Below are 17,041 nucleotides of genomic sequence, written 5' to 3' on the forward strand. Positions count from 1 at the left end.
CATACTGTGTGCAAAAATAGTTAGATAAGGACCGATTGTCTTTGTCTGGTTGCTCAGTGAATTTTGACATGACATATGCAGAGAGCAGGGCAAAAGCCTGGCTCACTGTTCGAAGCCATGAAGTGCATGGTGCCAGGCTCACCAAAAACTCCTGCGTTTTCCAGTTAGGGTCCTGCAAGTTCACTCCACGTGCTCACTGGCTTGGGTGGGTTTTTTCATGCATTTGCAAAGAGATGGATGGTTGTTGTTGTTTTTATGCCATTTCATCATATTTGTGCTGTCCCACAGCCAACGCTGGGCTCATACTGCATGTGGGAAACAAATGTCCTGCTCCTTCCTTCCCAGCTCCTGCTTGTCTACCAGTAACAGGGCCGACAAGTTAGTGCAAGCCCTGTGTTCTTCTCAATGCAGAGCTGGTAGCTCCTGACTATGCAGCCCCAGATATTTTCTGTTGCAAGAGATGATTTTCACAGGTTTTGGTCTTACTAGCAACCACTGAGTGTATCGCAAAACCAATGTCTCAGTTCCTGTTGTGACAGTACTGGACCTTAATCCTCGTATTGCTCTGATTTTCAAGTGCTTAGATTTTAGCTGCAATTGCTAAAAATAAATTTATTTTATACCTACTTATATAATAATAAATTTTAAAAATTAATGCAGCTTTAACTGGGATTGCCTGAATTCCCCCCCATAATTTGTCTTAGTGACAACTGTTGCTTGCAATGCTGCCTTCCAAAGGAGTGTGAAAATGTGACAGCCTGACCAGTTAGTTATTCAAAGTGTGCAGGAATCAAAGTTTTGGAGTGTATAAAAATCAGGTCAGTTTAAAATACAAGAGATGAACAACAGCATCATCCCTGACTCCCTCAGTAGAGGGTCCTCTTTCCACTCATGGACTTCATGCCTTAGAGCTGCTGCTGCTGATAGAGCAGGCAGTGATCAGTCCCTGATACGCACACGAGGGATGGAGGACTGGCAGGACACCAGCCCCCAGCCGATAAAACCCCACCACTCCACACAGCGGTGTCAGAAATGACTTACCTCCTCCAGAGCTTTTGGAATGAGCTTCCTCTTGCCTTCCCTACAGACACAAGCATTTGGAGCTGGGGTAAATCCACATGATGTTTTTGGGTCCATACAAACTGGAAAGGTCTTATAAAAGGACTATTTACAAAGCCGAAAATTTAACTTTGTTTTGAAAGTTTATTGGATCATCTTGACACAAAATCATTACAGCAGCTTGTGGTATGTTGTTTTCTTTTTCTTTCTTTTTTTTTTTTTTTTTTTTTTAAGGGAATGTTGATAGCAAATAAATTTGTGAATGTAACACATCATACAGTTTCAAAATTCTAGAATCACCGCACAGGATTCTGTAAGAGAAGACTCTACATGCTAAAGTGACAGTTTTCATCCATGAATTAAAAAAAAAAACCACTAACTGAGGAACATTATCCTTTAAGACAATTTTAATATGTTCAGTTTCTAATACACAAACTGGCTAACCAAGGGAGGTTGACCAATACCAAAAACTACCACTTCACCAGCGGTGAAGCCTGCTGCGAACGAATTCCTGCAGCGCATGAGTGCGGTCAAAATATAGAGCTGGTCCTAGCAATAAAACCAGAGCAGAGCCTTTGCAAAAATACCCTAATGTGGGAAGAGTGTAAAGAGCTCAAGACACGCTTAAAGTACAGGACGTTCACCCAAAGGATAAGATCAACACTTTATCCTGTCGCCTGTGCAGGGTTTTAGTTCAATGCTGTGGGGCACTGCTGACACCAGTCCAAGCAGTGGTGGTGCTGGAGAAGTGCAAACCAACCCAGCTCCTCCCTGGGGACCCTGCTGGTAATAGCAACCAGCAGCTCTTGACTCGTGCCTTAAAGGAAAACTGTTCAGGTATGTTCCCAGTTTGCTGGGTGTGGAACAGCAAGTAAAAGAACTGGCGGGGGGAGAAACTGAAAGCAAGATTATTTTGGAGAAGGACATCAATTAAGCATCTCTGTAAAGGACACAGTGACATCCCTTTCCAGTCAGTGATTCCACAAGATTTCAACAATGCAGAACGGGCTTCGCTTCACAGACCCTCTCTTTCTTTTCTCTAAAGTCACCTGCTACAGACATGAGTCTGCAGCTCCTCACCAACCCCTCCCTCCCGCCACTCAGGCAGAGAAGGTTCTGCTGCAGGGACCCACTTACGCTTGCCCTGCTAAATCTACGCCCACTGCTGCGAGGGCAGGGCCATGGGAGGTACAGGGACAACCGAGACAGCACGACATCTCCGATTTCACAGCACAGAGGGAGGGAACAGGGCTGTATCTGCAAACTGTTGGGAGTACAAGGGATTACACGTGTGGCCATTTCTCTAACCTGGTAGTGGTCAACCTCAGCTGGTGAGCAAAATGATAAAAAAAGCAGGAACAGACCCCTTTGGATTTCCAGTTTCTTGCTGTACCCTAACTTTTCAGGAATGTGAAATTGAAGTGGACTCATAAATCGGCAGAGACTGCTCAAAGGGCAGAGGCATGACAGACTCCATTTGCAGGGGTGGTCAACAGGAGCAGAGAACAAACAGTAACACTTTCAGCCTGTTCCATGCTTTCACTCTCTACTCTCTCAGCTGTCACTAAAAGAAGGTTAAGGCTCAAGGCAACTACTATAAACAGAAACGCAAACATCCCAGTTCTCACAGGACTCATTTGGATTAGCTCAAGGAGATGGAGGATGTTTATATGCTGATCACAATAGATCTTGAGATAATAATAATAATAAATCATATTAAAAAAAAAAAGAGGCCTTCAGGTCCAGCACCAGCCTCTGCTAGAAATATACATCAACTACAGCAGCCCTGAAGACATACTCCATGGCTAAGGATCAAGTCAACCTTCCCTGGCAATAAGCACAAGCAACAGACTCTGTGCTACTGTTGATAAAATTCTGCTTAGTCCACCGTCCCAGGCAGATGGCAAGGTTTATGGGATCATCGTGAGCTGCTGAATAAATAACACCCCTCCCTCCCTCCTCCAGTCATGTCACCAGGATCTCTTTGGGCTAGAAAGGGTTAACACCACAGTTTGTAAAAAGTTTTGAAATAAAAAGGTAACATACAGCTTTAAAATGTCTAAACTGCAAACAATGGTGGAGTTAACTGAAAAGCACGTGCCCCAGGATAGTACATGCGTACGAGGGAGAAACTTAACACTTGGGTCTGCTCGTCTCTACACATTAGGTGTGTTTCTTGTAGTTGGAGTATTTTATAAGGAGTATTCAGCACTTGGACAATGTCTCTTTCATCTCATCCAACAAGTTGCTAAGCAGGGTGGAATCACTACATTTCCCATCTATGGATACAGAGTTCTCTCCCTTGGAAAGAAAAAGAAAAAAAAAAAAGAAATCCATTAGCTCCTCTTTTAAGTGAGGACAGTTTTATTCCCAGCCAAGCTCAGGGACTGGAAACAGCCAGGGGAGCCTGCACAGGAACAAAGCAGGCTTAGCCGAGGTCAGTTCAGGTAAGCCGTCGCTGCTGCTACTACCCACCAGGTATGTGCTGGGCAACAGAAAGCCCATGGGGAGGTACAAGCTTCGCAGCAGCACAGCAAAAGCTACTAGATGGGTCAGATGAATTAAATTGCCCATGGTGCCCCTGGATGATTTAGACAGGATTATTTCCCCCTTTCTGTTAAGATAGGAAAAGCTGCGTATTTAGCTTCTCACAGGTCTTGTTTCAGAGTGTTACAATGCTCTCACCTTTTTTACCAGTAGGCAGACATGATGGCCTTGGATAGAACGACTGTACATTGATGCACACGAATCAACGCGTTCCACAACTATAAAGAAAGCAGGAGTTTTCATTTAGTGTGACAACTTTTTAATCTAAGATTAGCTTCCCGTGAGTAGGCACTACTGCTTTGTCTTGGCCTCAAGGAATAGAGGCTTCTACTGAGTGAAGTGAGGAGGAAGTCAGGGTTAAGATGATGTACGTGCCTGGCTCCTCTTGGCTCCTATCCAGGATATTTTGCAATAATGAGGTTAGTAATTTGTCTTTTAAGCAAGCTGCAAGTGTTTTGTGGCAAAAATGCTGATCAGAATGTAGATCTCTTCCCCAGAAATGCTTTCAGTGAGGCAATGTCTAATGCATACATCAGAGCATGATGAAACAGCCATTTGTTTTGCTTCATCCAGTACTTGCATTTTATTTGATAAGTCCAAACTTGAATAGCTCGCGTTCTCCTTACTGAAACAAAGCACTGGGGAGAAGAGGTAGGCTGAAGCGCTGAACATCAAACACACCCTCCAGAGAACAGTTACAGCCCTAACTACAAGCAAGCTGTGCCCGTGAAACCTGCCATGTGCCTTGCTGGACTGGAGGAAAGCCACAGGGGCACAAGGACAGTTAATTTTGAAGAACGTTGCCTGCTTTGAGCATACCAATGTAACAGAAAACTGGAAAAAACTCCCAAATTCATTAAATCTGGACATCACCTGCTGCTGTCACTGTTGAGGTCACAGCATGTTGCACTTGCCAAGCACAGCAGAAATTTTAGAATACGGAATTTTGCAGAAGGTTCTGCATTGAGGAAGACTCACCTGAAAAATGATGATGAAAACAGATCTTTGCCAGTAGATGTTGGAAAGAAATGCTAATTCCATCTACTTTAATAGAACTCATGTGCAGATCTCCAGACTCTAGGAGCTTGGCAAAAGCATCACTGCAAAACAGGAAGGAAAGTAAACACTTGTACTAGAAATCCAAGTGTGATCTGCCACATTAGCCCCATGCAGACCTTGAGACATCTCAGGATGCAGAAGTCTAAGTACTACCAAGCTCTAGGAAAATGGGTTTACAGCAAACAGGGGAACCATACTCCAGACTCCACAGGAGCACCCTATGACCTCAACCATAGCTACTTCCACATGACCTCTGCCAGCCTACAGGGCATATAGCTCCTTCTTCAGAATCACTTGAAATAAGTTGCTGAACACATTTTAACAGTCAAACATTACACAAGACAACTGAACTATTACCAAAGCAATCACAAGCAGCCAGTCAAAAGCATGCTGCGTATCCTGCAGAGATGGCCTGCAGCCAAAGCTCAGCTTCACATGGGCAGCAAAAGCACCAATGTTGTGCCCCCTAAATGGCACTTACCTATAGCAAGGCGTCGTGATCAAATATGAAGCGCAACTGAAGTGCAATTTGAAATCTAGTTTTTCATGGGTTGAACCTTCATCATTCTGCAACAGGTCAAAGGAAAGGAGATGAATGGAAGCCCCAAAGCAGCAAGAGGAGGCACCACCCCCACCTACCAAACAGGCACCAACAAAGACTTTAGGGCTCAATTCCCTTTGATATACCCTGCCTGTGCCTGAAGGATCAGTCTGAGAGCAACTGTCACTAGTATCAGGCTACTTAGAGGATCTGGGCAGCTGAGTTGATACATACAGCTAGAGCAGATTAAGGGACACAACTGGAGGGATCTGGCTGCATTTTCAATTGCACTTTGCTGAAATACATTGAGCGGACTGAATTTAAACTAACACTTGGACACATGGTTTTACAGTTCACTATTTCCCAAGCAAAATAATAAATTAATGTCTCCCAGATTTTTAGGTACTGAAATAGGACCCGTATACTATTTTTAAGAATCCCTTAAAAAACGACATAATGGCTGACTCAGAAGTAGCCACAGTTGTCTCCATTCACTTACTTCGAGCTGTTCATGCAGCTCCTTCATTAATAATTTTACTGAAATAACATTAGAAACCCACATATACAGGTCAATACTTATTAAACAATGCCTTCAGCTAATGTCACTCTTGTTCTGAGCTTCCGTCCTTGTTAACTGTATCTAATTCTTATTACTATTTTTCCAGCCTTGTAACAGGTAGCAGTGTCTAACTGATCTTTGGGTAACTGAGATCAGAAGAAACACTCTGGGTTGCATCTCTCGCTAGTTGGTTGTCCTCCTCTCCCCAGCAGACGCACCACTGCAGTGATTTTCTAGCTGACAATGCGGCATATGTTTCAGGCTGCATTGCTCACACACTGCCAGGAATGACAATTTAGGACATGCTTACGCATTATTCAGGACATTCTTTGCACAAGATGTCATGTAAAAATACTTCTCACATCACAGAATGGGCTGGTGCAGCAGAGATGAAATGATGCCTAAGAAAAGCTCTAAAGCAGTGCTTTCCACCCAAGTCAAGCTCCCTTATGCAGTTCCAAAGGAAGCAGAAGCACAGAGTTTAAAGCTGCACTTACTTTGACTATAAAGGACAGTGTTCCTTTTAACTTCTGAGCCATAACAATACTCTGAAGTGTAAACACAAACTGGGCTTCATTAGAGATTCCTGGCATGAAGAGAGGAGAGGGAGAAGTCAGGTCAGAAAATAGTTTCCGTATCTAAGTAATGGTTAGAATAAACGGATCAGTAGCAGCTAAGCTTTATGTACTGACTATTTCTGAACCAACTTTGAAGTTGTCCGTGTAGTTGGAAGCAAGCTATATGCACAATCTCTGTTGTGAATTAACAGTGTTACAGCACTTAGCTCTTGGGTCTCTGAAAAGCAGCAGTGATAGCTGGCATTTGGTAGAGGTTACCGAGGGAGTGCCTGGGCAAAGTATGTCACAGTGGAAATACATTTAAATTGTTTGTATAACTGGAAAATATACAGCTTTCCAAGTAATTTTCAGAATTAATTTGAATTCTAATTTTCTCTGTTTTTCTTTTAATATACTAGTCTGTGTCAAGAACTGCCTTACATAGTAAAAAAGATTTACCCCGCTTTGTCCCATGGGGGATCAAAATGCGCCCTGAAGCCACTAAATCCCAGAAGACTTTTGCAAGCTGTTTCAGTAGTCAGATTAACTCTTCAGTGAAGGAAATGAAACTCAAAGTTCAGCAATTCAACTGTACTATTGTACTATGTATGAAGCCATTATCCTTCATCTCTGTGTCTTATATTTCTTAAGGGCTCAGTTCCCCATCCAAATAAGCACATATTGATTGCAAACTTTTACCGTGTGTGGCCTCTGCCATTAAAATGGTGGGACAAGAGCTCAAGAATAAATCCAGAGTGGATTCTAACAGTTCAAGAACCTGTATCTGTCTTTCATTTTAAACCTCACAGCAAACTCCTCATGGATTTGGGATTCCTGTAGTTGGTGATGCTGGCACATTCAAAGGTGTGCCAGCCTGCAGTCACCTGAAAAAGGAACTCAGACATTCGGACTCCCTGTCCTACTTTATAGGCCTTGCTCTTGCCGTACAGAACCACCTCCGTTTATAGCCATACTGTAAGAAGGCTTATCCTCTCCAGTGAATTGTGTGAAAGCCCAGTGAACACTCAGGCAGAGGGACATGTCTTTCTGGAAAACCACAAGTAGCAAGACGTTCAAACAATTCTTTCCACAGGAGGGCAGTGCAGGACTAGACATACTCCAAGAACCCTGTGCAAAGCTGTGCATACCAGGGGGTAGCTGGAAGGGCACAGGTATCCCATCGTGTACTGATGATCCTTCTGGTCGCAGCATTTTAGTGTTGAGAGAGTCCAGGACATTTAGTTCCATGCTCTTAAGGAAGCTAGTGCTTTTGTTCTCAAAGATAACAGAGACAGTAACTTGGCTATCGTTCTGGAGGTTTCCTTGAATATCGTAGGTCTGCAAACAAAGAAGAGAAATTCACAGGAAAGATTCAGAAACTAAAACAGCAGAGCACCAGAGCAGAACACAGCCTCAGAACAAAAGCAAGCCTCAAGAAGAAGGTAATTTGGTACAGCCATAGGATAATGAAAAGCACACTGATGATCAGCTCCAATGTACTGGTAAGCAGTGGGAAAATATCAGCTTAATCTTGTTAGGTAGGACACAGGAATGGAAATGGAGCTTTGTTATGTTTCTACCTCCTGGGATTTAAGCAGTTCTTCAGCTAAATGTTGTCTACATAAAGTCGCTATACTAGCCCCAGTGTATCCCCTCTTTTCTCAGAGAGCACAAAAACAAGCCATCTGGATTTGAACACCTCCGAACTCACCATTTTAATGTACGGATTTTCAGCAAGAAGGCGGTAACTGGACATAGGCTGAAAAAGAAGAAAGGAATCACAGTTGTAATAGAACTAATTTCTCTGAAGAGCTGTCATTGCCCTTCCTCCCAAAACGGTTTAGCTCCTGCCTCTTCCCCAAGGCAGGCACTGCCAGTACACAGCTACTCACTGGTAGTGGTTCATCATCTAGTGTTCCATTCTGCACCGACTCTGTTGTCTCCTCCTCACTGTGATGACTCTTCTTTTTGGATTTCTTTTTATCCTTTGATTTCTCTTCTTTCTCTTTCTTGTGTTTTTTCTTCTTATGCTTGGAGGATTTCTACCAAGAAGAACAAGAAACTACAACAAACCCTTAAAGAAACCCTACATTTCCAGCCATTACATCATGACTCCTCTACTAATCTTTCAACTACAGACTCTACGCAGCCTTCTGAATGACTGAACATAATTTCCTACTACTGCAGACACCTGGAACACAGTCCCTGTTCCTTAAACCCAACAGTCATTCTGTGTCAAGTCCCAGTAAACACTTCCTGCTCTCCACTCACGTGAAAATACCTTGACCCAAAGCAGCCCGGGATCAGCAGAAGGCCAAATCTCTTCAATTGTTTGGAAGCTCAGCTTCCAATTGCTATCTGACTCTTGGCTCAAGGAACAACCAAACCTCTTACTATGAAATGTTTAGAGCTCCTCCAGGACATAACATCCCATTGCTGCCTATTTGCAGGTGGTTGCTACACTGAATAGAATGCTGTTGGTAACTCCCGTGTGCTTCTTTCTGAGGAATAGGACACACTACGAGAATATGGCTATGGGTGTCAGCAACTTAAACCACTTACCTTTCCTTCCTCCTCCTCCTCGTCCTCTCGCTCTTCCCTTTCTTCCTTTTTTACCTCTTGAGGTTCAGCCACGACAGCAGCACCCACTTCAGGCTCACTCTGAGTAGATTAGCATAAAGATTATGACATTAATGGAACACAGTTGAAACAGTTGATTCCCACAGCAAAAGAAGTCTTAACAGTGCCCCCCCCCGCCTTTTGTTTGAAGTAACAATTGTTACTTCAAAACTTACAGACTAACACGGTATCAAGCTTTAAATTTTGTGTCTCTGAAACCTAGCAAACACAGTCACCCGAGGGCAAGATACAAAATATTTCCTCCAAGGAATCCATGCCCTTCTATTCACATAGACATTCTATGTCTCTTCCTCTAAGATCTCCCATCAAAATTCATGAGACTTTCTTTCAGTCTACGTCTCACATGCCTATTAATATTGCTAGTGTCTAGCTCACACTAGGAAATAAAACCATACACTAATAGTAGTATTAAAACCCACTGATAATATTAAAACCCACCAAGCCTGTAGCTGCCTCTGTGTTTCTATCTATTGATCTGCACAGCAGAATGAGCTTGAAACCTCCCATTACAATGTCTGTAAACGGGGGAGATAAAATGTCACTGCTCCAGAGCAGTAAGTTGAGGAGATGAAGCCTATTTTTCCCTTCTCTCCTGCAGCATGACAAAGCACTCATATCACAGCTAAGATGCAATTGTAAGAAAAAGTTTCCTGTGATGTGGTAAGATGTCTACCTGTGGCTGGGTAGAGGAAGCAGGCAGTGGAGCAGTGGAGAGCCAGAAATCCAAGTCTTCCCCCTGAATTTCAAGAGAAAAGAAACCCATTGTGGTTGTTTTGATACCATTCTTTTAAAAAAAAATTTAAAATCACCTTAAGTTTTCATAGAAATGCATTGCTCCAGAATGCTCCAAATGCTGCAATACATTTAGGAGCAAAGAGTTCAAGAAGCTGAACTTCAGCCTTTGAGCACGCTTTGAAACCTGGACATAGCTGACAGTAACGGCAAATTACCCTACGCATCACAATAACTACAGGTCTTCAAAGCACAATGGCTTAGAGGAAACCTGCATCTCTGCAGAGTAGTTGACAAGAAGGATACTTCAAGTCTTCAGAGTAACTGACAACTAATGTTTGAATGGTCAAATATGACTGTTCCTAAGTAACAAAACACACAGATATATAGCCCATAACAGGAGTTCCTAAAATAATGCAAGTCTTGGAGAATTACCTTTTTTTCTTCTTCCTCCTCTACTACTTTTTTCTCTTTCTCTTTCTTCTTTCCTTTGTCTCTCTCTTTTTCTTTGTGTTTCTTTTCCTTTTTTTTGGGTTTCTTGCTTTTCTTCTCTACTAGAGGAGCTTCTGAGTCAGGTGACTTCAGGGTCTCAACATTTCTGTGTCTCTGCACTGGCAGCTTCTCACTGTCTGCTAAGGGTCTTAAAAAGAAAGAGACCATTAACCTTCTGCAAAGACAGTCTCCCTTAGCTCAGTACCTTGACCAAGAGAAGGTACGCTTTGTTTCTAAAGAGCTGGGCCCCAGAATCCTCAATCAGCACATACTTTTGTACCTGAGGTTTATTTATGTAACTGCAGACACTGCCCTTATGGATTAGAAGTTAATAGAAACATTTTGGAGGTGACTGAGAGCCAAGCTCTTGCTGACACCTGATCACTCTTAGAAGTGGTAACTACAGACTTGCAGGCTGAGTAACACGTACAGAAGAATACATACACATAGCATTATGCTGCCCTTCTGGGAAACCACTCTCAAAGGCAGAGCAAAGATGTGAAACAGTTGGAAGCATTTGCAACAGTGTGGAAATTCAAGCAGTGGAAGGACAGCATGGATCAAACAGCCCTTTAAGGGCGAGTTTTTTGTTGTTACTGATGAACAGATCACTCCAATCAGCAATTATTTTAAGCAATACATTTCTCATTTTGGAAGTTTACACTATGATTCTGTACTCTAACATTACATATAAAGCTGTGTTTAATTTCGGATGTCTGTTTCCAAAAAGCATGACTAGTAGTTCAGATTTACACTGTATCCCAAATCCATTACTTAGGAAAAAAGCACCACAGAAATTTCTCCATTCTTGTCAAACATTGTTCAGAAATCCGTGAGTTAACCGATTGCCTCTTTTTCTATTTCTAGAGCTTTTACTTAACATTAATTTGTTTGAGCAGCAAACACCAGTTGAAGAAGATTTCTAATGGTCTCACTTGCCTGAATTTTTTGCTTATATTGCATGAAGAACCAGACCCAACTCATTTTTTACTTTGAAACAGACACTGTACGGGCAAGATGGACCCCCCATCTGTTTGAACAGTAAACAGATCTTATTTTTATTTATATATATTGCACATACACCTGTACAGGAACAGGGATTGGTGCTGAAAGTCAATGATGAAAGAGATGCACACTAATTTGAGGATCAATGATTTCAATAGTTTTACCACCCTTCAAGTATTTACACTGTCCACTGTAATCAACCAACCTGACAAACAAGGTCAACCACTTAGCAGTATATTCTTACCTGGAAGACTTCCCTGAAACCAGACTGCGTGTGAGCGTGACACAGACATAGCAGTGCAAGCACAGAAAGAAAGAGAGAGGACAGAGACATGAGAAAATGTGACAGGAGAGCACACTGACTCGTGTGAAGCTGAAAGAATGGGTGGGAACAGTACAAAAGTCCAAAGATGCCTCCCGGAGCACAGCATTCAGAAACTGCTCTGCTCAGTGTTTTCTACACTATTGAGGCTTGTCATGCAAATACGAGGTCTGTAGTCAGAAATTAATTTCCTTTTATACACTTGTCCCCTGCAAACTGAAAGGAATGTGACCAGCTCATGAAAAAAGGAAGCTTTTCAGAAGCTTCAGTTCTTTCACTTTCTAGAAATTCTACATCACTTTTTTGCAAGGTACCAAGGGGCCAAACCCCTACAGCTTTGAGAATCACACAGAATGGCAGGCTTTAAGGTTAAGTATCAGAGAGAGATATACTGCACATGCATATATGTGCCTGCACAGTCTTCAAAACTTGACAGGAGATATCCACGGACCATAAATCAACAATTATTTTTAAGCGTGGTGATTTTGTAAAACAGCACCAAAAAAAAAAATCTCCATGTGCAATAGTTAACAGCCCACTGCTAATTATCACATGGCATGCAGGGATTCAGAGCCTGCTGTGTTGCAGCCTGAGGTGCTAGTACTGTAAACAGCTCCAATAGTTGAATGGGGACCAGACTCTGGTCAAGGTTATGATACGCAGTTTGCTCAATCATATTAGAACAACATTTTTCAACAGTGGCACCACAGTGAATGTCCACGAGACAATGGGGATGGTACAAACTGGCTGTAACTGGTCAAATTATCACACCACAGAGCACACAGGCTTGCCATGTGTACAGGGGTTCTGAGATGAACACAGATGAATGCACGTCACGCTCAGTGCCAATGCAGGTTAGATCAGAGACATCCTGTGGCACCCAAAAGCTCAGACTAACTCTCTCACATCTGATCCCAGCTACACTGCCTATGCTTTCAGACTCCATTCAGTCACACAAAATGATTCCCAAGACCCCTCTACTTCTGCAGCTTAGCTTTTATCATCTATGCTGCAGTGGGAACCCAAGCCTGGATATCATCTGAGGTTACATCCAAGACATGGTGAGAGACACAGTCTTTTCACCTCGTGGACTGTAGATATTGTCTTTGCCTGTTTAGCCCCAGACCTGCCCTCAGGCATTCTGGTTAGCAAGTAAGTAAATTCACATACAAAATCATCACTTACTTATCCAGATCTATATCAAGTGCCTTATATGGATCATTGGGATCTTTGTCGTCTTCATCACTGGGCAAAGCATTCTGCAGGAGACATAAAGAGACCATCCACTGAAGAAGCAAACCACAGGTAATTTTGAAACTAGAGCTCTACATCCCCCAAACCAGTTTTTTATGATTGTTAACCCTGGAACAGGCCAGCTTGCAGTCAGGCACAGTAAGTTATAGGAACAATGTACTTCAATGCAGCATCTAGTTACAAGATTAATTTAGAACAGAAAACCATTCTTCATGAACTGCAGGATTTTAATTGCTGCTGTTCGGTCTTGATTAAAGGAAGTTTTAGGAACAAATACAGATGACATCATTAGCATGCACAATTAATTATCATCAGCTGCAAACCTGCTGACTAGACAGCAAGTTAACGTCAAAGTGAAGCAGCAGAGCATAATAAATGAAGTGACTATTTGGACAGCGTTACTTTTATAGCAGAGATGCATATTGTTTGTTTTGTTGGGGTTTGTTGTGTTTGTTGGTTTGTTTTTTTTTTTTTAATAGCCTCAGTGGCAATTTTTGTCTTTTTGTGCACAAAAAGACTATTAATTTCTCCCCCTGCAAAGAACAGGCTAGGACCATATCAATCAGTCATTTCTTAAACAGCTTTGCAAGAAATCAGGGCTTTTGAACTGCAACAATACAGACTGGCTGGCAATTCCTGGGGGGGGGAATCTCTCAAGAGCAGCACACAGATAAACCCCACAACTCAGACCACCAACCAAAGCAACTGACCTCTGGCATCTCTTCTGTTATGATATCGACGTGGTGAGCTGGAGCAATATCCTCCTCGCTCTCCGTGTGTAGAGAGTTATGCCGATGATGTTTACCTCTCTTTTCCTTTTTCTGTTTTTTCTTTTTCTTGTCTTTCTCCAGTTTCTGTTTATGTCTTCGCTCTTCTTCCAGTTTCACATACTGGTCAGACATAGGCATTCCTGTGGAGGAAGCCAAACTGCTTTCAGCCTACAGTCCACATGGATACTGAACACTGAAACAACATATTAGGGGTGAACCTTGCTTCTAGCTTTTCAGAATTAGAAGGATCAACACCTCTCTATGCTTCCATATCATCTCACATACAGCCCCTCTAGCACCAGCTTTACTACCACACTGCATTGCTCCAGAAACAGGATGACTCTGTCCTCCCTGATTCTTGTTCACATTAACTGGATTACAAAGAGCATCTAAACATCGATATTTTAAGTAGAATTGGTGCCATTGCTGTACTAATATTGACAACTTTTCACACTTTTGGAAAAAATTGTTGTGTAAGCCTTAAATATTTGCACTTGGAACTCATCACAAGTGATGTAGTGCACTTTATTAACAGCTTTTCAGTGCTATATCAAACCACTCATTAGATATACAACTACCTTTTGATATTTGAAACAAGATGTTAAAAGAGTATCTCTACTACTAGACTCCACTTAAATGTCTCCTGATCACCTTCGTCAGCCCTTTAAGACATTCCAAAGGTGACCGTTACCTACACAGAACAGTGGTTAGTTTACTATTACAGACTTGGCTGCACAATATACTTAGTCACAGAATTACTTCTAATACTGTCTTGAGAGGAACTGCACTCAGACTGCAAAGTACTATTTCTCAAACACATGTAAGTTAAGGAAATGTATTGAAGAGTCTAATGAAAGTACGCTCCTTACCCTTAAAAACCTAAGAAGGAATTCCTACAAAAGAATTATTATTTTTGCTTAACTGAATTTCTGTAATGAATTTTAAAGGTTATCTGCACTTACCTGGAACTTTTAAGGGGACAGAAAGGTCGATCTGGACCACAGGTATATGTTCCACACCTGGAGTGTCTTGGTATCGCTGGGAAAATGAAAATGTGTTATATTCTGAGCATTGCCAGATACACATCTATATAAATAGACACATTTCAAAACATGAAGTAGTTTAATCCTTTAAGTGAACATTTTAAAGGACAGAAATGGAATAGCTCAGTAGTAAATCCTGCGTGGTAGCAGAGTGTATTTTAAAGCCAGCTGATAACTATGATAAAAAACTGTAGCTAAAAGTAAGGTCTTTTAACCCTGCTACTTCCCTGAAGGCTTACTGCAAGTCTCTGAAGACTTTTTGGTTTGTATTTTATTGCTAATAACTTGCCACTTCAGAAGATAAATTTTGAGATTTGAGTTGAGGAAAATGGGGCAGTCCTTAGGTACACACGGAATAAAGCAGGCTCTTTGCCTGAAAAAGGTGTTAAAAAGAGACCACAACAACCTTTTTATCCATAAAACACACTGCATAGTCAAAAGGAGCATGTTCAAGGTTCACTCTCTCTTCCTTGCTCTTAATGAAGTGCCTGGCAATCTGAACCCTTCCATCATCCAGCGTCAAGACAAACTACCTGCACAGGTATTTGCCACACAAGGGCACAGAGAAGAAGTGTTTCTCTACAGCTTTTAGAGAGTCCTTGCTGAAAAATGAACACTACACTTTCCACAAGTTAATCCAGACTGTTCCAAACTACTGTGTAACGGGAGTTGTGACAATTACCGCTTCCTTATTTCTAAGCTGGAGGTCCACCACAGATTCACTGAAAGCTGCCTGCTCTTGTGATATTAGGTAATTTTTGAGTTTCTCAGCACAAATAAGACTTACAAAAATAGTTGTAGGTAGCCATTCCGGTTGGCACACTATTAAATGATCAGAACTGCAGTAGAAGTAATTGGAATGTCACAGAGGCAAGCTGCAGCTCTGACATTCAGCAAGCCTTCATAAAATTATAAGAGGCCAGCAAAATATTTTAATTCAGACTCACTCACCTTCTGTGGGGAAGGAGAGCTTTTAATATAAAATGGGTTGTTTGCCTGTTCTTGTTTCCGGGCTTCTCGACGCTAAAAGCAAAAGAGTATTTGTAGTTAGAATGTTTGTTTATAAGGAGAGAGAGATAAAAGGCATCAAAGTGCAAAATGCAATTTCCCTGATTTTTTGGAACAATACCTACCTACTTGCAAAAAGACTACAGTATAGTAGCTGCATATAATAAAACAGTTGTGAGTTACAAGACCTACTAGGATATAACTACAAGTACTGTTGTTATTATAACTAATATCCCTTAGAACACCCTTTCTTTGCTTTTTAATTGTAGTCTAGTGATAGTAACTTCCCGAAGACCAGATTTTTATGTCAATTCATATGTTTCTATTTTCATTTTTGTAAAGAGAGGAAGATGTGAAGATTCTTATCAATAAAAAGTTTTCTCTATGAAAACAAAAAGGCCTGAAGCAGGAAAGGTGGTATCACTACTGACAACAGTCACATTACAGTAATTCATAGAAGCTGCTGAAGTCCATAAGCAAAGGTGCTGCCTCTTTTTCTGCCAATATAGAGCACATAGAATAAGAGACGTACACCAATGGAGAAGGCGTGTAAAACCCAAATAGTTACAGACCTCAGCACAAGCATCCAACCTCAAGACCCCATACTTCAAAGTGAGCTGCACTACACATCACATTTCAGAGGTCAGATTTTTACAAGAGCTCAAAACTCCTAACAAGAGCCATGTTTTTATATCATCTTGTTTCTGTTTGGATACGATAGGCAAGCTAGACTTCCAAGAGAACTTTATGTCGGATGTATTCCACAATGCCTAAAAAATACCTGTATTCAAGTACATATATTTTGTTCACATGAAATCATCAGACTTCCTGAGCTGTAGAGAGCAGAACAGCTCTCTGGCTACATGGAGAATCCACAAAAGCTCCAATTGCTTTAGTAGCACTTACAATGTTACTACTGAATTATGTCGGGAAAAGCATTTTAGCCTTCACTCACTCTGGCCAGTTCCTCTTCATCTATTTCAGGCTGTCTATGTCTGGAATGCCTTTGTTCCTCATCATGAAAAATTGTTTTGGGCTTTTCATCTTCAGACTCACTGTCTGATGGAGGTTCATTGATCCAGGCATCAAGGTCCAAGCTGGTAATGAATTGCAGTAAACAAACAAATAGCTTGACTCAGTACCTCTGAGTATTTCAGTGCTTCTCATCACATAGCTTTACTATAATAAGTATAATAAAGTAAATAGCTTTACTATTTAAGAATTTAAAAGTCTAAATAAGTCTTTGGGAGAGAGAAGGAACCTTACCCCTCTGGAACTGGTACTTTCTTCTGTGCTTTAGGAGCCACAGGGTTCAGCTCACCAGCAAACAGGGCTATTACTTCCTCAGCTACGGGTACTTCTTTTATTTGTAGCTTCTGAATATATTTTATTAGCTGCAAGATACAAGAAGCCTAAAAACAAATGCAGAAATAATTTCAGGATTAATATTAAC

The 17,041-nt window shown here is 41.6% G+C and overlaps 1 protein-coding gene across 1 annotated transcript in view; it reads right to left on the reverse strand.

Annotated features, from left to right (window-relative positions):
• Window positions 1–2,981: 2,981 nt before the first annotated feature.
• Window positions 2,982–17,041, reverse strand: part of AP3D1 (adaptor-related protein complex 3, delta 1 subunit) — a 43,185-nt gene continuing 29,125 nt past the window's right edge. The window contains exons 16-30 of the mRNA XM_010281532.1: window positions 16,855–17,000; window positions 16,544–16,685; window positions 15,532–15,603; window positions 14,500–14,575; window positions 13,478–13,677; window positions 12,699–12,772; window positions 10,157–10,334; window positions 8,215–8,364; window positions 8,034–8,081; window positions 7,471–7,660; window positions 6,263–6,351; window positions 5,147–5,232; window positions 4,585–4,706; window positions 3,745–3,824; window positions 2,982–3,360 (exon numbers count right to left, since the gene is read on the reverse strand). Coding sequence (XP_010279834.1) covers window positions 3,265–3,360; window positions 3,745–3,824; window positions 4,585–4,706; window positions 5,147–5,232; window positions 6,263–6,351; window positions 7,471–7,660; window positions 8,034–8,081; window positions 8,215–8,364; window positions 10,157–10,334; window positions 12,699–12,772; window positions 13,478–13,677; window positions 14,500–14,575; window positions 15,532–15,603; window positions 16,544–16,685; window positions 16,855–17,000 — 1,749 coding nt within the window. The 3' untranslated portion in view covers window positions 2,982–3,264. The remainder of the gene's footprint in view (window positions 3,361–3,744; window positions 3,825–4,584; window positions 4,707–5,146; window positions 5,233–6,262; window positions 6,352–7,470; window positions 7,661–8,033; window positions 8,082–8,214; window positions 8,365–10,156; window positions 10,335–12,698; window positions 12,773–13,477; window positions 13,678–14,499; window positions 14,576–15,531; window positions 15,604–16,543; window positions 16,686–16,854; window positions 17,001–17,041) is intronic.

Source organism: Phaethon lepturus, unplaced genomic scaffold, assembly GCF_000687285.1.
Source record: "Phaethon lepturus isolate BGI_N335 unplaced genomic scaffold, ASM68728v1 scaffold46270, whole genome shotgun sequence".
Classification (NCBI taxonomy): Eukaryota; Metazoa; Chordata; class Aves; order Phaethontiformes; family Phaethontidae; genus Phaethon; species Phaethon lepturus.